This window comes from Melitaea cinxia, chromosome 30, assembly GCF_905220565.1.
Source record: "Melitaea cinxia chromosome 30, ilMelCinx1.1, whole genome shotgun sequence".
Classification (NCBI taxonomy): domain Eukaryota; kingdom Metazoa; phylum Arthropoda; class Insecta; order Lepidoptera; family Nymphalidae; genus Melitaea; species Melitaea cinxia.
The window spans coordinates 1,572,720-1,600,709 of record NC_059423.1 but is presented as its reverse complement, the minus strand read 5'-3'; the positions used below and the strand labels follow the sequence as shown (position 1 = coordinate 1,600,709).

Here is a 27,990-nt window from a genome sequence, read left to right as displayed (position 1 = left end):
ACAAAAAAAATCATCCCATTAAAAAAAATTAAAAGAAGAAAACAATTATACACATTTTATTTCATAACATGCTGTATATGCTGATTGCAAAATATTACAATATTAGAAGGAAATGTTCAAAAGCTGTCATCTTAAATTGAAACTTTTTGACAATAATTTTTTACTAGAAGCTTCTACTGAAGATTGGAACGAATTTATACTCAAAGTAAGTACAATATATGGTAAATTCCTAAAAAATAATTCAAAATTGAGCCTATTTAAAAAAAAATTGCCTATATCAAACGACTTTTAAACATTATCATAATTGACCGAAAAGGGATGTCAATTCTGAAAATTACCTCCTCAAATAACATTTAAAATATCTATATATATAAAAATCCAAACAAGTGCATTAAAATATAATAAAAATATATTAATATTTATCTTCTGTATGTATATAAATATATCATTTTAAAACGTGTATTTAAGCAACAGGCAAACATTGGAAAAATAACTAGATTTGACCTTAGTTTTTATAGATTTCTAAAAACAAAAATACTTTATTGCTGGCAGTAAATAATATTAATATAACATTAAATAAACAAAAACAAAAAACCCATTTTATAAGTTGTCAAAAAGACACATAAAAGGCCATTTTGACACAAACGTGTATAATAACGTGTAGTGTATTCCAGTACACAAAAATATTTTAGCTGACACTGGAATAAAAAACTTTAAATTTATAGTTGACAATAAAAAGTTCAAGTGACATATCAAACATATAAAGTAGTTTTAAAATTATACCCCTATTTCTTAGGTATACAACGTTTTAATAAAAAGAGGTTTGGATCAAATTTTGACACACATAATGAACTAAGGCAGTTACATTTTTTTCGCTAGATTTTTTAAATGTGTTTTTATTATTTTAATTATCTATGATACACATACAACCCATATTTTGAGCTGTGCCACATTTCGTAAAAATAGATTTGGACCAAATTTCGACACACGTTCACCTGTCTTTTTTAATCTGTGTAATATTATTAATTACCTCTTGAGTCATTGGAGACTATCTACGGCATTATTATTCGCCAGTTTTTTTTTTATCTGTGTATTATTTTAATTATCTGTAATTCTTAATTCTGCTAACTCTTTTTCCTCATCGACTTCATCTTGATCTTCATCTTCAGAACCGTGAAGCGATGCTGCAGGGGTTGTCGCTCCTGGAAAAATATAGAAAAATATTTTGATTAACAATTTTTCTAATCATTCTTGTAAATTTGATAAATTTGATGACGAAATATAAATGTCAAAGTCACAAAATGGTTAATCAAACAACTGCACACAAAACTTCTCATTTCAATCTTTCAAGATACAATTCTACTGAAACTATATTTTAGTCTAATAATACTTTTACAAGCTGTGTGGGTACGGTAATAAAAAATTTTGCCACCCCCTCTCTTCCCGTGGGTGTCGTATGAGGCGACTAAGGGATAACACGGTTCCACTACCACCTTGGAACTTAACAAGCCGACCGATGGTGGGATAGCCATCCAACTGCTGGCTTTGAAATACACAGGCCGAAGACGGGCAGCAGCGTCTTCGGTGCGACAAAGCCAGTACTGCGGTCACCAACCCGCCTGCCCAGCGTGGTGACTATGGACAACACACATGAGTTCACGGCATTTTTAGGCGCGAACCTTGTGGAGGCCTATGAATACTTTTACATATAATAATAACTATAAAATAGCTGTAACTATAAAGTAGCTGTGGAGTAACGAGGAAAGATCGGATTAGAAATGAGTATATAAGGGGAAGTTTGAAAGTAGCACCTGTGACAGAGAAAATAAGGAGCAATAGGTTAGCGTGGTATGGGCATGTAATGAGGAGGGATGACCGCTATGTCGGTAAAAGAATGTTAGAGATGAATGTCGAAGGACGAAGAGCGATCGGCAGACCGAAAAAGCGATGGATGGATTGTGTGAGTGAGGATATGAGAAAGAAAGGAGTAAGCACTGAAGTGACGAATAATAGAGAGGAATGGAAGAGAAAAACATGTTGTGCCGACCCTACATAAGTGGGATAAGGGCAGGAAGATGATGAATAACTATAAAATAGCTTCAAACAAAAAATCAAAAACTACCCAAAATACAAAACATATTATGTAGCATACACAACCTTCAATGTGTGAACAACCTAACCTTAAATAATCAATATATAAAAAGTGCAGTATCTATTTATCATTGTATATCGAAATCACACAAATCTGGCAACTAGTCTTCCAACAAATCCATAGTACAAAGCAGGTGCGTTTCTTTTCAACTTCTGAAATACCTCGAAATAAAATGTACCGTATGATAATATTATTTTTCCTAATCCAAAAAAGCTAAAGAAGAGAAAAAGTTCATTGACATATTTCATGAAAATAACCAATTTTATACATATTTTAAATTCAATATTGCAACGCGAATTCAACGGTCGAAGAAAGCGGTAACATTAAAACTAATTTAGTGATAGTATAATAATGGAAACTTGTCTGTTAGGGTGAGAGAAACCCGTAGATTACCAAACTGTAATAACTATAACTATTCCCCCAGGAGCTCTGGTCACCTTCTTCACCAAGAGGAGCACAACACTGCTTGAAAACAGTATTATTTATCTGTGATCTTCTGATAGGGTACTGCCCCAGTCTGGCTGCTCCATATTTTGAGCAGGAAATTTCTACTTTAAACTTTAACTTAATAATCAATTTAAAAATAATTGCGTGACATTGTGTAAGTAAAAGAATTTGTAAAATCTTTCTAAAAATTTGTTTAAATGGCTCGTAAATAATTCTATTTTTTTAAAACCAGACATATATATTTTAAGTCAATTCTAATAATCAATAAATCATACGGTACTTCTCTTCTACTATAAACAACACAAAAAAATCCATCAACCAGTCGCCCAACACACCTACTCAGAACTCGAAACACGATCGTCAAGTTTAGAGATCAGTTGGTCGATTTGTTCGACAACTGCTTCATTTAATGGCTCCAGAAAATCACTAGGCGTTTGATAATCTTCTTGTTCTGACTCAATAAAGTCTAGATTCTTTTCGAATGCAACGTCTAAATCTGGAGCGTTTTCCAAGTCTTTTATTTCGAGTATTTCAAGCGATTTTCGCACTATTGCGCTTCTTTTAAGCTCTAATTCTGTTTGAACGGCTTCGTCTCTTGTGTCTTTGTGCTTTTCGATTTCTTTGTGATATGAAGCAGTCAGACATGATGTTTCGTGGTGACTTCGACGCACTGATAGGTATTGAAATTATATTATTTAATATTAATACTGAAATTATACTATTAAATTGCCATTATGAAAAGCATCATATAACAATATTCAAATTAAAGTCCATTCATAACATATCAATATAAAGGTTATAAATCAACATAGACCACATAGATGGACTTCTCTGCTAGTAGTCAGCATTGTTATTAGGGTGAGTAAGAATCTTCGAATAGGATAATGTACAAAAATACTTACTAGAGTGTGTAGGGCTGGGCGGTTCTGATATAGGGCGGGGGTAGTTGAACTGTTTCTCTAGTTCTTGGTCCATATGATCCACGTAGTCTGGGTACACTATCTTCAGAGCTTGCGCTCGCGCTTGACGGTAATACTAGAAAAATATTCAAACAAATTTATAAAATACCTGATTTCATCATACAAATCTTATCATATATTAAATCGATGTTCCATTATTGTTATCCTTGACTTTTTCAGTATTTGAATTCAATAAAAAAAGTTCCGTTTAATGTATTTAAATCTTCAAATGTAAGTGGAATTACTCTTTCGCTTTTAAAGTGGAGGATTAAATGAGTTACGGACACATGATGTAAATTTTATTAAAGATGGGAGCATGAATTAATAATACCTCAACCTTACAGAACTACAGCAATCATAATGGGTTCGTTGCACTTGACGCTCGCTTCAGCCTGTAATATCCCACTGCTGGGCATAGGCCTCTTTCGCCATGTAGGAAAAGGATCAGAGCTTAATCGACCACGCTGCTCCACCTCAGGTTGGCGGATATATTCCCCACTATGAGTAACGACCGCTATCAGGTGTACACGATAACAACCGAGACCGAGGCACGGTGGGTAGACCCACAAGGACTGCACAAACACCCAGACCACGGCAAACACCTGTATGGCCAATACAAATGTTTGTCATGTGAATGTGCACTTGACGCTCACTTGATCGTTATCAAAGTAATATTTCAGCCATTCCAAACGATGAGCGCGGTCGTTGTTCGCGGCAAAAACGTCACTAATGACGTTATTATTTCCGCTCACGCGAGGTCGCGTTCGAGGCAGTCAAGATAAAAGTCTAAAGTGATATTGTACTTACAATTCCTAAATTCCTCCAGTCCATTAAATCGGACAATCTCTCAGTTCGGTTTCTCTGTATGATACGTTGTCTGCGCGATAATCTGTAGCAAGAAAAGCGAATTTTTATATGTTCTTTTTTTTCATATATTTTCCTTTATGTTGAAAAATATCCATTATTGTGATCTTTGACCTTGAATCATTTTTTATTTTAAGTGTCCTCACACTACGTACGTGTGGGACTTTTCACGTGTTCTTTATAATGGTATTCCCGACACTTGTGCCAAATATCATTTCTATGCGAAAACGATTAAGCCTGTAGCATCCCACTGCTGGGCATAGGTCTCTTTTCATGTAGCATAAGAATCAGAGCTTAATTCACCACGCTGCTCCACTACGGGTCGGCGGATATATTTCCTTCCATGAGTAACGATCGCTATCAGGTGTACATGATAACAACCGGGACCGACGGCTTAACGTGCTCTCCGAGGCACGGTGACAGACAAGGACAGACATCCAAACCGGAAAGAAATATTTGTATTATATTAAATAAATTATACTTCATAAATAGTAAATATAACTACTAAACTCTAAAATAATTATTAGCAGCGGGGTCGGTCATATAAACTTCAGTGTTGCAGGTGTCTAGAGGCTATGGTTATCGCTTACCATCAGGTGAGCCGTTTGTTTGCAGACCTAGTTGTATAAAAATACAAGTCTACATAAATAAAAATGAATGTTGCTAAGCGCATAACCAATTCGGCTAATTTATTTTTTGTATGTTCCTTAAGGCCCACGGAAGGTTTTTATACCAAAAAAAATTAATTTTTACTATTCACTTTTGACAGAACGAAGTCTGTATGATCAGCTAGTATAGAATAAAACGTACTTAGTGAAATCGAACATATACTGCGCCAGTTGCTGCACGGAACCCTCCAGAGATATGTAGCGCCGGTCCACCACGTAGATGCCGTACGACATCGGGTCCGCTATGTTCTCTTGCATAAAACAACCGAAACCTGAAAAATTTAAACAAATATTAATACATATTTATATTGTTGAGTATTGTTTGTTTAAGTGCGCTAATCTCAGGAACTACTGGTTTGAAATGAAAATTTCTTTTTGTATTGGATAGCTCACTTACCGAGGATATAGGCTATATAACATCACGCTAGGATCATTAGGCGCTGAACATTAATAAGAAATATTTCAAAAACGGAAGAAATATTCTTTATCGAGAACTTCAAAATACTTTAGTACGTTTTTTCTTAAAATGAACACAAGATAAACCGCAGGACACAGCTATCAACACTATAAAAGTGAATCTGGAATCTATATATGCAGATAACTTTCGAGAGGCTGCATGAATTCGTAATTTTTTTTTTTTTGTTTTGTTAGAAGTTTTTAGCTAAAGTCTGTTCAACGAGAAGAGACACCAAATGTAAACAAAACCCATTATTTTTTCGTAGTGACGACGGAACAAACAAAATATAGTCTATCTCATTTTTCCTCCTTAATTTGTGCACACTTCTAACTGCTGCTACTGTATCGTGTCCAGTACCTGGTTATCTGGAAGAAATCGCTATTTAGCGATAAGATCGCCTTTGTACATCTTGTATTGTATCTTTCTTTATATGTGTCTGTATTTTGGTGTAAATTAAGAATAAATAAATAAATAAATAAATAAATAAATAAATAAATAAATAAATAAATGAATAAATATCTCTTTCTATCTTGTCTGTTTTGCTATCTGCTGCACGTCTCTCTGCAAGGTCTAACGATACTTTAACTGGCCTTGAAAACAATCAGACCGCGGACAGCCCTTTGATTTTGTATTATTTATTTTTATTTCATTCCATGTCCTAAAGTGCTTGGGCTGATTTTTATATTTCGATAATTATTATTTAAGAAGTATCAAATCTTATATACTTAATTACAATTAATTAATTATATTTAATTCAGTAATTATCAAAATATAAATATATTTTACGTTTTCAAAATTTGTGCAAGTAAAAAAAAGGTTACAAAACCCTGCATAGTTGAATGATCTCGCATTTGGTTTGTTTACATTTGGTATCTCGGCTCGTTGAACGCGCTATAGGAGAGTTTTTTACTTAGGAAGTCAGTTACCTACATTTGCTAACGGTAGAAATCTCATTAAGGTAGAGCACAGTAGGAAATATTCTGTTTGATATCTGGAGCAGCCCGACTGGGGAACTACGTCGACCTTACAGAAGATCACAGCTAAATAATACTGCCCTCGAGACTCTTATGTTCCTGTTCAAGTAAGGTTCTTGAGCGAAATATTTCCACCTGTACCTCAGTAAATCCTCTTTGACAACTCACCGGATAAATTAGTGGTGATGCTTGGTATCCCCATGACGGTACATTCAGCAGGCGTATAACCCCATGGCTCGTAGTAAGATGGGAAGACACCCAAGTGACACCCACGAACAAATTCCTCATAATCCAAACCGAAAAGGGGGTTCGTTGACGTTAGGAACTCTGGATGGAAGATTACCTGTAACATAACATGTATAACGTTTTATAATTGGGCATATTATGAGATATTATTTTCATATAAATCTATATATTAATAGGTGAACCAAAAATTTTGTACCCTTTTTTACGAAAATTGTGCTGACGGAGGAGTATGGAATTTCTTCCACTTATAGTTTATATAGAGAAGGAGTGCAGGATGCTAATATTTTTTTAAATTATGCATAAAAATACATTTAATCGATAAAACATTACACACACTACTATGTATTTGACAAACACACTCACACATACTCTTTTGTTTATTATTATAGAAGTTTTTTTTTTTATGTCACTAGGTCGGCAAACAAGCGTACGACTCGCCTGATGGTAAGCGATTACCGTAGCTTATAGACGCCTGCAACACCAGAAGCATCGCAAGCGCGTTGCCGACCCAATCCCCAATCCCCCCAGGAGCTCTGGTCACCTTACTCACCAACAGGAACACAATACTGATTGAAAACAGTATTATTCAGCTGTGATCTTCCGTAAGGTCGAGGTACTACCCCAGTCGGGCTGCTCCATATTTTGAGCACAAAATTCCTGCTGTGCCCTACCAGTATAGTCTATGACAACAGAACCTTAATAATGTTCAAACTTATAATTTAAATTAATTATGGTCAAATTTCGACCACTGGACGACCACAAAATAAATTGCTAAATGCATGTACGCGCATAGCTTCCAAATGACTTCACTAAATCGAACTATTTTTTAAATTATCATGACATGGAATATATTAAAAATAGTCACGAAAAAATATGGCGGTACGAATTTCGCTGTGTCAGCTAATATTTAAAAAATTCGATGACATAATGTAATGATGATGTCAACTAGGGAGAGTGGGAGAGATTAGATTGGTTCATTAAATATTGTTTATATTATATGTTGATTTAAACACCATGACTTACTGTCAGTTATTTAGAAATGTAGATTTTCTTGACGTTCGTTAAATGTGTAATTTACCTTATGACAAAATAATTATTTTCATTTCATTTAAAAAATTCTTTATACATATTTAAAACTGATTATTTTTGGAAGTTAAAAAGCCGACCGCTGGCGGGATGAAAAAAGATGTGCTGTGTGGCTACGGCACCAAAGAATATAGCCACCCCCCCTCTTCGCGTGGGTGTCGTAAGAGGCGACTAAGGGATAACAAGGTTCCACTACCACCTTGGGACTTATAAAGTCGACCGATGGCGGGATAACCATCTAATTGCTGGCTTTGAAATACACAGACCGAAGACGAGCAGCAGCGTCTTCGGTGCGACAAAGCCAGCCCTGCGGTCACCAACCCGCCTGCCCAGCGTGGTGGTGGCCCAGTTCTGGGCAACACACATGAACTCACGCCATTTTTGGCGCCAACTTGTGGAAGACTACGTCGAAGTGATGATGATAATTATTTTAAACCTCTCTCACCTTAACTTTATCATTTACAGTGTTGAAGAGCTGACAGCGACGCACTGAGTTCAAAACTGGATCACTCCAGTCGTCAACCTGGTAATATTTGAAATCAAATCAAATAAATAAGTTAGTTAATTGAAGTTGGCTTCAAAAGAAATTCTGTGTCGTCATTATACAAACTTAAGTTATATTTATTCTTAACTAATTAATTATAGTTAAAATAAAAAAAATAAAAATTTCAAAAGTAAAAAATAATGAAAGAAACTCAATCTTAAAGTACCTGAGTATGTACGAGTACCTTGAGATAGAAAAAAAATAAAAATAAAAATTGCATGTTTTTAGAATAAAAAAGGACATGGGTTCATATGCCCGTGGATGTATATCACTTGTAAAAAAAAAAGTATGTACGAGTATTAATAATTCTAAAAAAAACGGATAAGACAGATACTCGCGTGTAAAATAATAAGGCTCAGGTAAAAGACTTTTTAGGTAGGCATGTGATGCTAATGAAAAAATAAATAGTTTTACTTGACTGACAGACAGACGGACGGACGGACGGACGGACGGACGGACGGACGGACGGACGGACGGACGGACGGACGGACGGACGGAACACCCCTCTTTTTTGCGTTGGGGGTTCCGACCTCATCATCAACTCTCCCCGAGAACTCTGATCACCTTACTCACCAACAGGAACACAACCCTGCTTAAAGCAGTATCATTTAGCAGTAATCTTCTGTAAGGTCGAGGTACTACCCCAGTCGGCTGCTCCCTATTTTGAGCAAGAAATTTCCTGCTGTGCCCTACCTCACTTTAAAAAAATGTCAATCATTACAAATTTAGTTCTGTCTCGCAAGAAATACGTTTACTCTATTAATAATATGAAACTCGATAATTAGTTGCAGACGGACAAGGGACCAGGCCTACTTACAACATTGTGTGTGGTGATAGGCGGTAATCCATCCCGCTGTAGCGCGTAGATGCACCTCTTTAGGCGGACAGTGTCGTCTTTATGTAAAAGGTCTGAAGCGTCGGGCAAGTGGCCTCTGTTAACACCAAAATTTAAAAAAAAAAACCATCTTTTTTGCAGAAAAATTCTACATTGTGCTAAAATGAAAGCCGGCAAGAGACTCCGCAGTTACTCTTTTAAAAGAATCTGCTCACATAGTTAATACAAAGAAAATTAAACCTTTTCTACTTATACATATGTTATACATTCGCTTGCTAATCTTTTGCTGTTTCTTGTTTGAATTCAGAACTATAAGCTTAAACGTCCTAAGCGACACAGTAAAAACCAAGAAAATTAAACCTTTTCACATTCAGTATATGTCATACATTCGCTTACCGATCTTCCTGAATTGGGAACTACAAGCTAAAACGTCCTCAGCGACACAGTAGAAACAAAGAGGACAACCTTCTTACCTTAGACATATGTCGTACATTCGCTTGCCAATCTTCTGTTGTATGTCGTTTATTGTGTCACGCAGAGCTTTTGTGACAGCGTGACCTCTAAGACTCTCGACGTTGAAATTATTCGTTTTAGTGGGAAATATTAAAAACGCAACTACCGTCATTTCTGAACCAGACGACTGAAAAAGAATTAATAGAAAAGAGTCATTTTTAAACGACTTCAAAAAAGGTAAGTTGTATTTTTATAAATAAAAAAAAACAGGATTTTTAATGTACTTATAACTTCATAACTTTACTGGATGTACCGATTTGGATGATTCTTTTTTAATCGAAAACTGATAATTAAACTCGTGTCATGTTGTCTAATTATAATCCAATTTTCTCCAATTCGTTATAAAACGTCTAAATTGATGATTTTTTTCCATTTGCGAGCAAGTACAATCATCATATTGTGTTGCGAATATAAACGTACCTTCAAATAATGATTCAACCTCGCCAACGCTTCAATAAAAATGTCCGCTCCCTTGTTACCGAACTCGTATCGACCAGCGATGAAGAAATACAGCGTTTTGTCTAAATCGAAGTTGAAATGCCTGGAATATAATAAATATAAGTATTATTCATTTCATTAAAAGTAAAAAAAATCCCAGTTAGGGTACTCCAGATTTGAGGAGGATATTTCCTGATGTATATCTCAGTAAACATCATTCATCATCATCAATTCATCATGGACACTAGTTGCCACGGTCACAGCACTGGTTTGTGGCTGTTGCGCTGGCGGTTGCGGGTTCGATCCCCGCACATGAAAATTTGTATTGGCCATACAGGTGTTTGCCGTGGTCTGGGTGTTTGTGCAGTCCTTGTGGGTCTACCCACCGTGCCTCGGTCCCGGTTGTTACACACCTGATGTACGTACACCTGATAGCGATCGTTACTCATAGTAGGGAATATATCCGCCAACCCGCATTAAATCAGCGTGGTTGATTATACTCCAATCTTTCTTCTACGAGGAGATAGAGGCTTATGCCCAGCAGTGGGATGTTACAGGCTAAAGCGACTAGTTGCCAAAGTTATATTTATTTTATAAGAAAAAAGAAATATGAAAGAAAAAGTTACTTTTTGCTCAGGAACCGTTCAATTTATTTTTCTTATCACATTATTTAATTTTATTATCATATTCTATATTTCTTAAAAAAAATGCCTTTAAAAATCGAAGATATCATGTCCGGAACTTAACCATTCGTGAGCCAAAACGTAACCTTTTTTTAACACAGGAACTTGTAACCATAAAGACTTACCCATAAAAATGTCCCCTAGCGAACTCATTAATCTTTTCCTTGGCTAACGCGTGCAGGTTCTGAAACTCGTGAATCGCCGAGAACTTCTTGACGTTTAAACCGTTTGGTGTAATGAAGTCTGGCTTCCTATTGAGGAGATGTTGTGCTTCGTAACCTGGATATGAAATGTTTTTAGTTTTTAAACTTTTGAGAATTATATTAGTAAGAAAGTATGTGTGTTACTTTATTTACCGTCATGGTAGCAAACAAGCGTATAGTTCACCTGATGGTAAGTGGATACCATAACCTATGGCTTTTTTTTTTAATATATAGACTAGCGCTTGACTGCGATCTCACCTGAAGTCAAGTGAAGATGCAGCCTAAGGTGGTGCGCGCTTGCCTAGAAGATGCCTATTCACTCTTGATTTAAAGATACCCAAGTTATAGTTCGTTGGAAAAACGGAAGCCGGAAGGGCATTCCAAATTTTTGCGGTGCGTATTAGGAACGAGGAAGCAAATCGTTTAGTGCTGGCTGCTTGTAACACCTGGAGTTTCACAATCAAATTGCCGACCTTCCCCCCACCCTGCCCAGGAACACAACACTACTTGAAAGCAGTATTATTTAGCTGTGGTCTTCTGTAAGGTCGAGGTACTTCGTCGGCTGTTGTAGATTTTGAGCAGGATATTTCCTGCTGCGTCCCATCTCAATGATTATATACATAACATCGAATCGTTTATTGTGTTGTTAAGCGACTTGTGACTGCCGTGTGGCTACGGTAGTAAAGAATATAGCCACCACCTCTCTTCCTGTGGGTTTCGTAAGAGGCGATTAAGGGATAACACAGTTCCACTACCACCTTGGAACTTACAAAGCCGACCGATGGCGGGATAACCATCCAACTGCTGGCTTTGAAATACCCGGGCCAAAGACGAGCAGCAGCGTCTTCGGTACGACAAAGCCAGCCCTGCGGTCACCAACCCAGCGTGGTGACTATGGGCAAAACACATGAGTTCAAGCCATTTTTGGCTTGAAGTTGTGGAGGCCTATGTCCAGCAGTGGACTGTGATAGGCTGAAATGAAGCGACTAGTTAACGGTTAGCCCAATTCGGCTTTTTTTTTTCTTTACTTTGTAGATCGTCGTTATGGAATTAAGAAAATTGCGCAGAAGTTATCAAAATGGTTAGAAAACGTTTTAAACTTGAATCGTTTGACAGTTATATACAGAGTAACGTCTGTCGGGTCAACTAATTTAAAAAAAGGATCAGAGCCTCACCCGTGATGTCGGAGACGGTGGTGAACACGTGGGTCATGTGTGCAGCGGCGCGCTCCATACAGTAGCGGTGGTAGATCTGACGCTTGCCAGCTTCTTCGTCCACCGAAAACTATGTCATAAATAACAATATACATACTGTAAAATCCCACTGCTTCCCCATATAGGAGAAGGATCAGAGCTTAATCCACCGCGCTTCTCCAATGCAAGTTGGCGGATACATTCCCTACTATGAGTAACGATCGCTATCAGGTGTACCTGATAACAACCGGAACCGACAGCTTAACTTGCTCTCCGAGGCACGGTGGGGAGACCCAAAAGGACTAACAACCAAATAAAAAATAAATATTTGTATAAACACAAATATTTACTCGTCGGAAATAGAACCCGCAAACGTCAGTGTTTAGGCGCCGCCACCAGGACAAACGCACCATTACATTGGATATGAAAAATGAAGGGGAACGTCTTTTCCTTCTGTGTGCATAATCGCGCATACCAAGTTTGTCCAAATGAGGATTTCGTTCTAACACTATACATTAATAAGAATTTTTTTTTTTTTTTTTATTGTAAATATTTAGTTCTTAAGTTGTGAATTGTAAATATGTATAATATTTTGTTTAAATAAAGTCATTGTTTTAGTACAAAATTAAAAAAAAAATAAGAAATTGAACTTTAAGTAAGATAAAATATTAGCTATTATTAAATTTAAAATATTTTATACATTTTTACGAACACATTGCGGACATTGTAAAAAAAAAACAGTTATGGCTACTGGAAAAGAATAAGGTTTAGTGCTGATAACTGATTAATTTATAAGTAGAAAGAAGTTAAATAAAGTAGAAAAAAAAACTTGACAAAATAGTCCAAACAACTTTTCACATTTACATTTCTGAAGAAAAAAATTTGCTATATTTCTTATTATCTAATATAAAAAATTCTCGTGTCGCGGTGTTTGTAGTTAAGCTCCTCCGAAACAGCTTGATCAGTTCTCATGAAATTTTGTGTGCATATCGGGTAGGTCTGAGAATCGAACAACATCTATTTTTCATACCCCTAAATGTTAAGGGTAGTCCACCCCTAAATTTGTTTTTTTTTTTAATTATTAGATTAATTATTATTTTTTATTTTTTTATGATACAATATTAAATTTTCAACCCTCTACGATCAACCCCTATTTTTAAATAGCGTCTAGCGGCAAGACAACGTTTGACGAGTCAGCTAGTAGTTATTATAAAATACTGATCTTTAACAAAATCAAATATAATTTTACCAATACGTAAAAAATTTAAACGAAATTTAATGATAATTTAAAACATATTAATATTTTATTACTTCGTATGAATAATACATGTGTAAATTATATATGTACTAGCGAGCCGCCCGGCTTCACACGGTTGCAAAAACTATCAGTATTCCTCTACTATATTACGCATATATATAAACCTTCCTCTGGAATCACTCTATTTACTAAAGAAAACCGCATCAAAATTCGTTGAATAGTTTTAAAGATCTAAGCATACAAACAGCGGGTAGCGACTTTGTTTTATACTATGTAATGATTAACATAAGACCTTGGTCTTAGCAAATAATTATTCACATTTAAAATACATAATTATACTGGCTGGATACGAGCCAGAAATGTTATATTAAATTACTGAACTACCGCTTTTGTGTAACTAATGTTTTGTATATATACATTTTATTAAACGACCGCTCTGGTGTATTCAATGTTACCAGAACTTTTTGTCCATCGCATCGACAGAGTGCCGTGAAATCATCGTACTTTCGGAACGATTATCGTACACCCAAAAAAAAAATATTTAAAATCACGTAACACGTTATTTCAGCGTTGCAAATGAAACAGTTACGTTACTTTTGTAATTATTTTGTTTTACATTTAATTATGACTAACCTTATCCAAGTTATTATAGAAGTCGGTGTTGCCAGCACATAAATACCGCCCAAGCAAAGTCGCGTGCGTCGTGAACACTGTCGCGACGTCCACGTGACGAACTCTATAACAAGCATACGTTTACATATTAATAGTCGTATCAATACTAGCCACGACTCGCGATTTCGTCCGCGTAAGTTCCGATCCTGACGTAATAGTAGGATAAAAATTACCCTGTGTTTTTCTGGATCTCCGGTATATACGTGACGAGTTTCACTACAATCAGTTCAGTAGTTTTTCATAAGAGTTTACCTATCCTTCAATCCTCACAAACTTTTTAACCGACTTCAAAAAAGGAGGAGGATCTCGATTCGACTATATTTTTTTATTATACCTCGTAACTTTTACTTGGTTTACCGATTTTGAGATCTTTGATTATCCTACGACTAGACAGATGTTGAGTCTGGTGGGGTAAAGCCCCTCCAAACAGTATTTGTCGGGTCCTTGTAAATATGTTCAATCGCTCGGATGGTTTTGATATCGCGATGTAGGATACGTCAGTTCTTAGTTCGTACGTTGCGAGATAGATGTCGCTACAATTATTAGAAGATGAAGAACAATGGAATGATATTCATTATCGAATAGTAAATATACAATACAAAAAATATAACTAACCTTAAAACAATGAGTCCAATACCAGCCTGCCACTCGTGAAAATGTGCGACTACCCGCGGTGGGGTATCGCTGTAGCTTTCAGCTGCTTTACGGAACTGAAAAAAACATGTTATATATTTCATCTAAGACTTGACTAGATTCATAATAATTACATTTTAAAAGAGTAACTTCAGAATTTCTGGTCGATTCCGTAGACTATACTATATACTGAATCTATATCATAATTTTTTAAACAGTAATAAACATAATAGTAATTTGTTATAGATTTTTTGAATAGCAATATTAACAAGTATAAAAGCCGTTTACTATATAATATAATCAGTACACTACGGAGTGTACGCGTGACCATAAATTGGATGTACAAAAAAAAAGTTCATTGAAACTCAATATCTCATTGAATCCATTTCCAGCCATCATTATAGTCATCAATTTTTTTTAACGACCTAAAATACTCCTTAAATTGACTGTCTTCCCATAATCCATTTTATCTCCTAAATATAAAGCCCATATTACTGGACATATTATATGCTTTTCGAATGGGGAGGGGCGCTGACAAGATATAATATATAAGGTGACCCAGGCGCGAGTTAAGCTCGCTATGCCCATCCTTGGGTTCCCTTGAACTATTTCTAACTGTATACTCCTTTAATATCACAAAATATGAATTGACTGTCATCTCAAACTTTGTGGTATCATCTAAAGATTTAGGCCGATATATACATACTAAATATATATACCATAATAATAGGATTCCCCAACTCACCTCAGTAATGAACTGTGCCACCATAAACCCAAGTATAACAGCATCGTTCGCCTCAACATCAAGATGCGGAATACCAATAGAGCAAGTGTCCCATAGTTCCTGCTTGAAGCCGTCCATTTGCCAAGCCGCTGAACCGATATCGAAGAGAATGATTTGAGGATTACCATCTACTAGCCATGTGCCTGTGTGGAGCTGGAAAAAAATAGAAAGAAAAACAAAATATTTTTTTGGCAAAATGGACAATCCAATGCAATGCAAAACGGATTTTTCACTTTGAACTAGTAAATTCCTGAGATTAGCGGGTTCAAACAAACAATCAAAAAAACTGTTCAGCTTTATTAATATAGATAGAATAAGTTACTTCTACGATGGAATAATTACCTTATAACCTTGACTTCTCATAGCGTTGACAGCTGTTGTAAGGGGGGAATTGGGGGGGAAGTCCGCTTCCTCGACTTCTTGTCTAGCACAGTGCTCTTTATACGGACCTACAGAAAGAATAAATTATATTAAATTACTTTTAAAATACAAATTATTATTCATTTTTAAATGACGTGTCAAAACACAATATTGAATTTACATAAACATTTGTATTGGCCATACAGATGTTTGCCGTGATCTGAGTTTTTGTACAGTCCTTGTGGGTCTCCCCACCGTGCCTCGGAGAGCACGTTAAGCCGTCGGTCTCGATTGTTGTCATGTAAACCTGATAGCGATCGTTACTAATACAAGGGAATATATCCGCCAATCCACATTGGAGCAGCGTGGAGAATTAATCTCTTATTCTTCTCCTACATTAGGAAAGAGGCCTATGCCACGCAGTGAGATATTACAGGCTGAGCCGTATATAATATGTAGTTTAAATAATTATTTTTTGTATTTTATTGGTTATTTTAAAAAGACTCAATTTATTCTATCATCCGGCGCAATAAGGCCCTTATTTAATAATATTTTGAATGCAAATATATATTATTATTATTTTATAACAGGCAGACAGTTGAGACAACTGATAAAGCCTGTATCCGACTGCAAGCGACAAATTATTTTTGTAGCATATATGCATCCGATCTATTCTTGAACTGGTTGGTGGATTGTGCAGATATCACATCTGGTGGCAACTTTTTTTTTTTTAACGTGAGGAAAATCCATCATGGACACCCTCTGGTTGGTGGGACTCGGAGCCAGACTCTTACTGAATAAAAACCACACGTGTGTTCCGCCTATGCGCTTGTGGCGAGATCGCGAGGACACAAAGCTCTTTCGCAATGTCTGGTGGCAACCTGTTCTAAGCCTCCACAACCCTGTTAGCAAAAAATACTTATATAACATAGAATGTGTCGTTAGAACTAAACTCACCTAATAAACAATAATTTTCACCCATTTCTTCTGTCGACACATACGCCTTTGACCGAATTACTGTGTAAATACCGCCAACTGAAAAATAAAAATACACATATTAATAATTGCATAGCGCATCCCCAAACAACCTAGATGTTCCGTACCACTGTAAAACATTGATTACTAATTACTATTCACTTCTTCATCATTACAGTCTATACATTCCACTGCTGGACATAGGCCTCCACAAGTTTACGCCAAAAATAGCGTGAACTCATGTGTTTTGCTCATAGTCACCACGCTGGGCAGGCGGGTTGGTGACCGCAGGGCGGGCTTTGTCGCACCGAAGACGCTGCTGCCCGTCTTCGGCCTGTGTATTTCAAAGCCAGCAGTTCTTAAATCATTCTTCTTATCCACTTCTTAAATCGTCATAATACAGACGCGAACGTAACTTATATATAAAAAGACTAATATTTCTAATCCTAATAATTCTTCTTATGATATTAGATCAAAAACCCGCGAGGACCCAGACTTTCGCCACTTCGTAAAAGCTGAAAATTTCTCAACGTTGCTCCCGACACCGGTAGAAGCAATGACCAAATGTGCAAAATCGTACAAAATTGCTACGTACTAGCACCCTCGACTAACTCTTGGGCTATACATTAATATTTCTTATATGAGACGCTTAGTTTTCATAATACTACTTTCAAAATCATTTTAAATCATCATTTAACAAAATGTACATTTTTGAAAAATTTTATTATATATATATTTTTTTTTTTTTATGCAACTAGATCGGCAAACAAGCTCACATGTCCATTTTTTAACCTCAGTTAAATCTCAGTTAACATGAAGCTGCTTCAGTTAACATGAAACTGTGCCAATTAATATGAAGCTACAACCGATTCGAAATATATATTCTGCAAAAAACTAACAAGCTTCTATTTCAAATACCGTCACTACGTATAAATTAAGTAAATCCTGAACGAAACCAGCGCCACTAAATCAAAACACTTACATATATCACGGACATAAATCTTGTACCAAATAATATACTTTAGCTTTTAAAGTATTTTTAAAGGAAACTTTAAATTTATTTATTGGTAATTGTGTAATCTCTTTCGTGCCTCAGAGAGCCCGTTAAGCCGTCGGTCCTGGTTGTTATCATGTACATCTGATAGCGATCGTTAATCCAATCCGCATTGGAGCAGCGTGGTGGATTAAGCTCTGATCCTTTTCCTACATGAGAAAAAGGCCTATGCCCAACAATGGGATATTACAGGCTAAAGCGTATAATCTTTTGTGAGATTTTATTACACATGCCAATACAAAAATCCGTATCCAGTAGCTTAATTTTAGTGGTCCAAAAACAGATAATTCTGAAACAAAAAATCTGCAGGTTCTTGGTAACAAGTCCTTTGGTATCTTTTGAATACAGAAAAAACAACTGCAAAATCTTTTCCAGTAGATTTAATTTACATTTACAGAGAAAACATCTTTATGTATCCGAACGAGTTTATCCCGTTGACACTTCTATTGTGCATGCTCTGAATAAATACAATGGGCTTTTGTCTGTGACTATTCTGGTTACAAGCATTAACATACACACATACATGAAATTAATCCTTATATCTTTGAAAATAAGGACTGTATTACTAAAAATATTGTTATTTTAATGTGCAGTTTTTTATTTGAAAACTACCCGACCCGGCGAATTACGTACTACCATTTTTTTTTGCATGCCAACTTTTCTTTTCAAATTTTCTTTTATAGAAACCTTGTCCTGAAAGTAAAGACAACAATTTTTTTATCCAATTTGGTATATTAATTCTGATGTTATCAGTCGTTTGTTGACGTAGGTACGTACATAAATTGTTGTATGACATGAAAAAAAAAAAAAAAAAGATACAATACAAGATGTACATAGGCGATCTTATCGCTAAATAGCGATTTCTTCCAGATAACCTTTGGGTACTGGACACGATACAGTAGCAGCGGTTAGAAGTGTGCACAAATTAAGGAGGAAAAATCAACGTTATTTTAATTTATTTATTTATTTATTTATTTATTTAATATTCGGAAAACCAACAGCACAAATAACAATACATAGCAAATTGAACTAAACAACATTTGGCTAATGAAAGGTCTTCACGTATAAGAACTAGTACATAAATAAACATATCATGCGGACAGAGTTGCACGTCAAGATATTATTACATAACCTTTTTTAAACATTACATATACATATATCAACTAAACAATGCAAAGAAATTCTGGTTCAATAATCGCCTCGCCACCACCACACCCGAACTGAATACATCAAAATCGCTCTGTCTACACAGATTATTTAAGCCTTTACTCGCGCGCTACAGGAAAGCATTTTGACAGTAATTTGTGGATACCAGAGGTAGTTGAATAGGTGTATAATGCCGTACTGATTTCAATGGTACAATGAAATTAATTTTAGAAAGTAGTTCCGGAGAGTTAATTTTATTAGTAATAAGTTTTATTAAAAAAATAATGTCAGCAATTTCACGACGTTTGTATAAAGGAAGCAAGTGGAATCGTGCACATTGATTAAGGTAAATAGTAGAGGAGTACGGTAGCTTTAGACGATAACACAAAAACTTAACAAATTTCATTTGTAGTTGCTCGATTCTATTTATGTACTTTTTATAGCGGGGATTCCAGATCTCTGATCCATATTCTAAGATACTCCTAACAAACGTGCTGTACAAAATCTTAATAGTTTTAATGTCCTTAAAATTTTCTGAAGTTCGCATGATGAATCCCAGTGCTTTCGAGGCTTTCTTAATAATTTCATCAATATGCTCATCGAAGAGAAGCTTCGAATCGTGAATCACCCCAAGATCCCGCACTTTCGTAAGTCTCTGTAAATTCTGACCCTTTAGTCGATATTCTGATGGAATGTGGGCTGACTGACGACAGAATGACAAATGTGAACACTTAGATGGATTAAGGTCCAATTTATTTAATTCGCAATAATTGCTCAGACGTAATAAATCCGACTGAAGGTCAACCACGTCGGATCTGGTTGCGATTGTCTTGTAAATCTTCATGTCGTCAGCAAAACATAGCAATTTAGAGTGTCGGAAGCATGATCCAATATCATTTACAAAGATCAGAAACAGCAGTGGACCTAAGAGGGAACCCTGGGGCACACCACTAGGAACAACAACCCAACTAGATATGTAGTTGTTGATAACTACAGCCTGGGATCTGTTAGAAATATAGGACTCAAACCACCTAAGTAAGTCACCACAAATTCCAATATTTTCGAGCTTACGGATGAGGATAGGATGATGTATTCTATCAAAACATTTGCTGTAATCCGTATAAATAACATCCACTTGCCCTCCCCTCACCATACCACTAATTATAAATTCGTTTAACAAGATAAGGTTAGATACAGTTGACCGTTCTTTCAGAAAACCATGTTGGGAATCGGAAAAAGAGTTTTTAAGTGAAGAATATAATTGTTTATATACTATTTTTTCGAATACTTTAGCTACAACGCATAATTTTGAGACTGGTCTATAATTTGAAACATCGGATTTTGATCCTTTTTTGTGTATTGGTGTTATAAAAGCTGACTTCCATATGGATGGAATATTATTTTCTGACATAGATTTTACGAATAATAAATGAATAGGCTTAGAGATAGATCCGGCGCATTTAACAAAGAAAATAGGAGGCAAATAGTCGGGACCAGCTGACTTATTAATGTCCAATGATAAAAGAAGCTTAGAAACTTCATTTATGTTAATATAAACACTTGAAACGTTAGTTAATGCCGGGATATTACTGTCTAGGGCTTGATTTGTATATCCCGATGAGGAAGAAGGTTGAATAAAAGTTGAATAAAAAAACTCTGAAAAAAGATTAGCAATAGAAGTCCCATCTGTTGCAACCATGCTGCCGTATTTCATGGTATTCGGCATGTTATGTGATTTATATCGTGATTTTACAAACGTCCAAAAATATTTAGGGTTGTCTTTAATTGATTTTTCAACACATGATATATAGTTAAGATAACACTCGGATTCAAGGCGATTAACTCTTTTTTTGAGTAGCTTATAAGTGAGAAAGTCCGAAAGGTTACCATAGTTTTTAAACTTTTTATAATATTTATACTTTTCTTTTATACATTTTTTTAAGGACGGTGAATACCAAACAGGATATTTATTTTTTCGACAAGTTTTAGAGGGTATATATAAATCTATTATTTCATTTATGAGTGAGTAAAAAATATCGACAGCAGATTCAATATCTCTGTTTAAAAATTCTTCATGCCAATTAATAGTATCTATTTGACGGTTTATTGATTCGTAATTCCCCTTGTGAAAAATACGTTTCAACCTTGATTCTGGCTTTAGGCATACATTAAGATGGGATTTTAAACTAATAATAAGGGCTTTGTGATGCGGATCGAGAGGAACCAATGGATCAAAACATTCAGTAACATCAACGGTGGTATTAGATAATACTAGGTCTAAAATTTTACCGTGACTGTTCAACACACCATTAAACTGGCTTAAGTCAAATGTACAAAGTTCATCAATTTCATCAGGGCTAGTCACATTGCTCGCCGTAAATGAACCGTCATTGCTATATACCCAAGTTATACCACTCAAATTATAATCTCCGACGATCAAAAAAATGTCATTAGGTCGATTCAATATACATCTACCGAGCATACTTAAATGATTCTGTAGTTGATCTGAAAAAGACAACCCCATTTTCTGTTGACACAAATAAATAACGCATAAGTTTAGTTTTACAGACCTATTACTATTATTACATTTAATTGGTAAAGATAACCACATGTCTTCTGCGGTAGAATTAAATTGAAACTGCGAGGTAGCATGAAAATTCTTCTTTACGGCAATTAACACACCGCCACCGCGACTTTGTTTAGTGAAGTCGTAATTCCTATCTCGCCGCCATACAATATATCTAGCATCAAACAATTCTGAGTCACACACACCATCCAATAACCATGTCTCCGTCAAAATGATTACGTCATATGAATTAAGGCATACATTTCTATAGAAAATTGAAGTCTTGGATCGCAGTCCCCTGACGTTCTGATAGTAAATGTTCACATTATATTTACTTACAAAATTTCTACTATAAGAATCCATTGCTAAGTTTCAAATTAATTTTTAAAATAACTACAAAGTAAAAATAATAATCAAAAGTATAAATCCAGAATAACATTAAGTTATAGCTATAATTGATTAATAATACCGTCAAAACATTCAAAGGACTGCGAACGAGCGAAGCACACGACAGGTTGTAAAAATAATAATGAGAACTAGTCGTACGGGTGCAACAAGGAAAGAATAAGCTATTAGACAACGCGTACAATACAATCCTATGGAGGCAAAGCGAGAGCGATACAATTTTGTTATTTGCTGTGCGTAGTTGAATGGTATCGCAAAGTAAACAATAGCAAAGCGATTCGGGTGGAAGTGGCAATCCAGACGTTACAAACATTTTATAAAACTTACTTAAATTAATAATTTCAAAACTACGGACGAGTTTGAAAGCAAAAGTATTAAAGCCAATCATAATCAAAAAATTAAATCGCACCAACATTATAAGCAATGAAGCGGGTAAAGTGTAACAGGCTAAACAAACTTGTTTAAATCACTCAACTTATTAACTATAAACACTCCAGAGTTATCATTTTTTCTTACATGAATTTTGCCGAATTTAACCCACACGTAAGCATATTTCTTCTCTTTTGCAGTTTGTTTGACCTTATTTAACAATTGTTTGGACTCAGAATTCAAATGATCATTCACAAATACGCGTTGCTGTGATCCATGAAAACCCAAATCTTCAGCCTTCAACAGTTTATGATTGCGCGCTGCCGATATAAAATCCTCCTTGATGTATCGATTTAAAAAGCATATCACTATTGCCTTCTCCTTTGAGTTGTACGTAGGCACTCTTGAGATATAATTTATCTGAGTTTTTGGAAAGCTATATCCGATCTCCCTACAGATGGCTTCAGCAATTTGGAATAAATTTTCATCTTTCCTTGATGGCACGCCCTTAATCTCCACATTATTCAGTCGTGATCTATGCTCAGAATTTGACAGCTGAGAATTTAGATTGTTAATTTTATCTTCAGCAGCAAACAATCTACCCTCCAAATCTACGACTTTCTTGTCTATATCAGCAGACTTCACTTTAAGGTCATCAATTAATCCAGCCGAAAAGTTGCACGACTTTTTTAAATCGGCAATGTCTGCTTTCATGGATTTGATTTCTTCCACCAAGTTCGGAAGACAATCCAATTTGTCCTTGATTTCATGGAATTCCGCCATCTGTAGCTTGATCTCCCGAATCTCATGCAAAATAGTGGCTGATGAAGCTGGTTCAATAGGACTAAGAGGAGCTGAACTAGCGGTTTTGCAGGACGGACATCTCCAAGCTGATCGGCGGTCCGTGCCCAATCTTCTCCAGCCAGCCTCAGTCAAGCCCGCACAACCGAAGTCCAACTGTTTCCCACACGCGGAGCATTGAACGCCGTCGGAGAATTGGTTGTTACAAATTGTACATCTGCCCATAGTGAACTGTGCAAATATTAATATCACTGGTTGAGGTGAGAAAAAGGTTTGCGATCCCTGAGATTCTCAGAAAACGACGTACGTGTTGGTCAGCTGTCCGAATGAGACTGAATTGAGACTTTAATGTTTGTATAAAAGAAAATTTAAAAAATCGAATCACAAAAAACATTATGATTACATAAATTTCGCCAGGTTAGTTAGTATATTTATATTGGTGCAAAGGGCTAAAGCGTATCCATTAATAATAAGAAATCGAAATAATAATTCAACTGAGGTAGGACACAGCAGGAAATTTCCTGCTCAAAATATGGAGCAGCCAGACTGGGATAGTGCCTCGACATTAAAGAAGATCACAGATAAATACTGCTTTCAGCAGTAGTGTTGTGTTTCTGTTCGTGGGTAAGGACCAGAGCTCTTGAGGGAAGTTGAAGATAGGGTCGGCAACGCGCTTGCAATGCTTCTGGTGTTGCAGGTGTCTATAAGCTGCGGTAATCGCTTACCATCAGGTGAGCCGTACGCTTTTTGCCGATCTATATAAAATTATTATTAAAAAAAAATTTAAACTTTATATTAAATAACTTTAATGGTAACAGTATATTATTCAGTATATGATACAGAACTGATAATCATTCATGTTCAGTATAGACAATTTCTATGAAAAGAGTGATTTGACAATTTGCAAACGACAAGCAATTGATATCGTATTTGATTATTCATCATTACAACCTATACAGTCCACTGCTGGACATAGGCCTCCACAAGTTTACGCCAAAAATAACGTGAATTCATGTGTTTTGCCCATAGTCACCACGCTGGGCAGGCGGGTTGGTGACCGCAGTACTGGCTTTGTCGCAGCGAAGACGCTGCTGCCCGTCTTCGGCCTGTGTATTTCAAAGCCAGCAGTTGGATGGTTATCCCGCCATCGGTCGGCTTTTTAAGTTCCAAGGTGTTAGCGGAACTGTGTTATCCCTTAGTCGCCTCTTACGACACCCACGGAAAGAGAGGGGGTGGCTATTCTTTAGTACCGTAGCCACACAGTACAATTGATTATTAGTTAGAGTAATTCTATATTGCGATAAACACAGTTTTAGGTAAATAGGCCTTAGTAGATAATTTGGATCTACTAATTTACTAATTATTATCGTTAATTGGTAATACTACACTATTTTTTCTTTTCTTTCTACGGCCTCCAGTATGGAATCTTAAGTCGAGAAATCCAGATACACAATTGACATCAACTGATCTAGGTGACCAAAATTAATTTTCGTTTAGCCTAAACGTTTGCCGTGAGCGGTTAATTAAAACCGTGACCCAAACAGTGGTCAACACTTTTGTAATTTTCAGAAAAAGGCAAAAAAATTTTTTTTTTAAGAAGTTCCTTATGAGGCGTTGCGGAGGGGTACCCTAGCCGGCATAAAATGTCCGTAAATTGAAAAAAAGCGTAAGATTTTTATGCACAGTCATATATGATGACTATATGTACAGTGTCTAATGTATAGTCTACGTGATGACTGTTATTATTATTGCAGTTTGCTATTATTATTATATATCATTCGATAATTATTTTACTTTAAACAGAAGTATTTCAAAATCGTCTGGCCTTTTTTTAACGTCACGTATTTATAACACTTGGGTTATCAAGACTATTAACGGATTCATTACTGCGTTATAAATCCGTTCAGCGGTTTGGAAAATTGGAATATATGAGATAATCAAGAATATTACATGCATACATACAAGATACGCGCAAAAACATAATTGTATTTGCTTGCAAACGAAAAAAATCGACTTCAATTACATCGACAAGTAAATACAACGTATGTAGACGACAAAATAGTGAAGTAAATATGCGTTATCAAAGATTACTCAAAAAGTTGTAATCAAATCTCGATGAAATTTAAATATGACCACGTGATAAACATCAGCTTTCGATTAAATTATAAATCATCAAAATCGGTACACCCAGTAAAATGTTATGCGGTATAATACAACGTGGGTCGACGAAAAAAATTGTCAAGTAAAAACGCATTATTAGATATAACTCGAAAAGTAGTTGTTAGATAACAAATAAATTTAAATGGGAGCAAATGACACACACCACCTTTCGATAAAAAAAAAAATTGTCGAAATCGTTCCACCCAGTCAAAAGTTCTGAAGTAACATACATAAAAAAATGCTTAGACGGCCCATGAAGAGGTGCAGCATCGACCCGCTATGGAAGCAGCAGGCAGTCGGACGACCTGAGTGGAGGGCGCTAGTTAAGACTAGCGTTCAAAACGTTGAGGATAAGCGGCTCTATGAGCTGGACGCCAAGCGAGATGAACTAAAGGATCGACCACCAGCCTTTAGGTATAATTATGTTAACGGTGTGCTAATGTGCAAGGATTTTTTACACAAAAAATTGGCTACATACGCCACGCGCGAGCACACCAAAGACAAAATTGGAGCTGAATGCAGTCGCCGTGGCCGTAATCGGCCGGGAGGTTATTATTTAATAACCCTTATTTGCAGTCGGGTACAACAACCGGATTTTGTCATGAATCTATAACATCTAGATTATGATCATTGTTATCAATTTTCTTTTCCCCCCAGATTGTTAAAACATGCCAAGCGTGAAAGCTATGAACATGCGAACTTTTTATTGACTTTTTTCTTGTATTTCCATATTAGTTTGACTAAGAAAATTTAATATTTTTTAAGATGGCAATACTGCTGTTATTAAAACCACTTGATCAAAGATTGGTGATTTAATTTACATCGTTAATTAAACAATACATATATTTAATTACTAATTATCAACCATCGACCCAAAAGGACGCACGACCGACCCTACCCACAACCTTCAGATGTTCTGACTGTCTTACCACAAGGACACTACCTTCTTGAAAGCAATGTTACTTAACTGCGATGTTCTGTAAGTTTTGACCAGGATGTATATACCCTGCTGTGACCTAACTCAAAAAACTGGTTCGGTTCCTGTTGTAAATGTAAAAATATTTTTTCCAGTCCTGGTATCTATTATTTTGGGTCTCCCCGCCGTGCCTCGGAGACCACGTTAAGCTCTACAGCTCATCGTTACTCATAGTAGGGATTATATCCACAGTGGAGTAGCGTAGTTGATTTAGCTCTGACCCTTCGCCTACTTGTAGAAAGAGGCCTATAACTAGCAGGGCATAACAGCGATTTTACAGATTGTAATAATATTTTGGCGGGATAGTCATCCTACAGCTGGCTTTTTAAATGCACAGACCGAGGACGGGCAGCAGCGTCTTCGGTGCGACAAAGTCAAATCTGCGGTCATCAACCCGCCTGCCCAGCGTGGTGACTATGGGTAAAATGCATAAATTCACGCTATTTTTGGCGTGAACTTGTGGAGGCCTATGTCCATTACTGGACTGCGAAAGGCTGATGTGATGATGATGAATAATATTTTACCTTTATTAGCAGCTTCCCATGCCGTCTCAAAGGTCCACCTGTTCTCCTCGCAAGCAGCTTGACCCTTGTCCATGTAGGACAGGAGGTCGTGAGTCGACTCGGCGCGGTAGAACCGCCTCGACGAGCGGTCTCGGGACATTGTTACCTGCAAATATAATTAAAAAATTTTAATTATTTTGTATAAATGGTGATAGTGCTATTTATTATTTAAACCTAAAAGAGATAATATATTTTTGACAAAGCCGTTGGCGCTGTGTGCAGTGATCGTACTTTCTGCTTGGGAAGTTTTGGATTACTTTCTCACCCCCAGTCTACGTGTAATGGGTCGCCCATGACATGTTCGCAAATAAGGGAAAAGGGGGCTTTGCTCAGCATAATGAGATACATCAATGAAGTTGTAGACGGCCTTTTATACGTGTATTTGTTTATATCTAAATTAATAAATGTTGAGTTGATTTTTTTGTTACTGCGAAAACTACTAAACCGATCGGAATAATACTTAAACCATAAGATGCAGTGTGTTTCGGAGAAGGTTTTAGTGTATGATATGGTGGTGATTACTTATCGTGTGAAAAAAAATATGGAAGGACAGAGGCATATAATATCTAATACATAAAATTCTCGTGTCGCGGTGTTTGTAGTTAAACTCCTCCGAACGGCTTGACCGATTCTCATAAAACTTTGTGTGCATATCGGGTAGGTCTGAGAATCAAACAACATCTATTTTTCATACCCCTAAATGTTAAGGGTATTCCAACCCAATTTTTTTTTTTAATTTTTAGATAAATTATTTATTTTTTTTATTATGTTTTGGCGTTAAAAATTTATATTTTACATTATACATACAACCCTAAATTTAGCGACCCAAAACCCAAGCTTAGCGACCTCTGGCCGGTCACAGCACCGACTGTTGCGCTAAGGGTCGCGGGTTCAATCCCCTCACATGAAAAAATCTTTGAAATGGTCATACAGATTTTTGTCAAGGTCTGGGTGTTTGTACTTGTATGTTGTGTATGTTTCCGGACCCCCGACACAGGAGAAAACC

General features: G+C 36.1%; 1 protein-coding gene across 1 annotated transcript; it reads right to left on the bottom strand.

The window, feature by feature from the left end:
* Window positions 1-41: 41 nt before the first annotated feature.
* Window positions 42-27,084, bottom strand: LOC123668322 (glycogen [starch] synthase). Its single transcript, XM_045602081.1, has 17 exons — window positions 26,946-27,084; window positions 16,927-17,004; window positions 15,952-16,058; window positions 15,571-15,762; window positions 14,808-14,902; window positions 14,154-14,256; window positions 12,245-12,353; window positions 10,992-11,145; window positions 10,166-10,286; window positions 9,706-9,872; window positions 9,215-9,329; window positions 8,299-8,376; window positions 6,690-6,864; window positions 5,233-5,362; window positions 4,366-4,447; window positions 3,502-3,634; window positions 42-1,202 (listed from the first exon to the last, which is right to left on the bottom strand). The coding sequence occupies exons 1-17, from the start codon at window positions 27,082-27,084 to the stop codon at window positions 1,099-1,101; spliced, it is 2,082 nt and encodes a 693-aa protein (XP_045458037.1). The 3' UTR covers window positions 42-1,098.
* Window positions 27,085-27,990: the final 906 nt, after the last annotated feature.

Excerpts from the sequence above, each read along its gene's own strand:
- LOC123668322 (XM_045602081.1), bottom strand. The coding sequence starts at position 27,084 with ATGTCCCGAGACCGCTCGTCGAGGCGGTTCTACCGCGCCGAGTCGACT. Across the intron at positions 15,763-15,951 it reads TGAGAAGTCAAGGTTATAAG|CTCCACACAGGCACATGGCT; the intron begins GTAATTATTCCA and ends ATTTTTTTCCAG. Across the intron at positions 1,203-3,501 it reads GCCCAGCCCTACACACTCTA|GAGCGACAACCCCTGCAGCA; the intron begins GTAAGTATTTTT and ends ATATTTTTCCAG.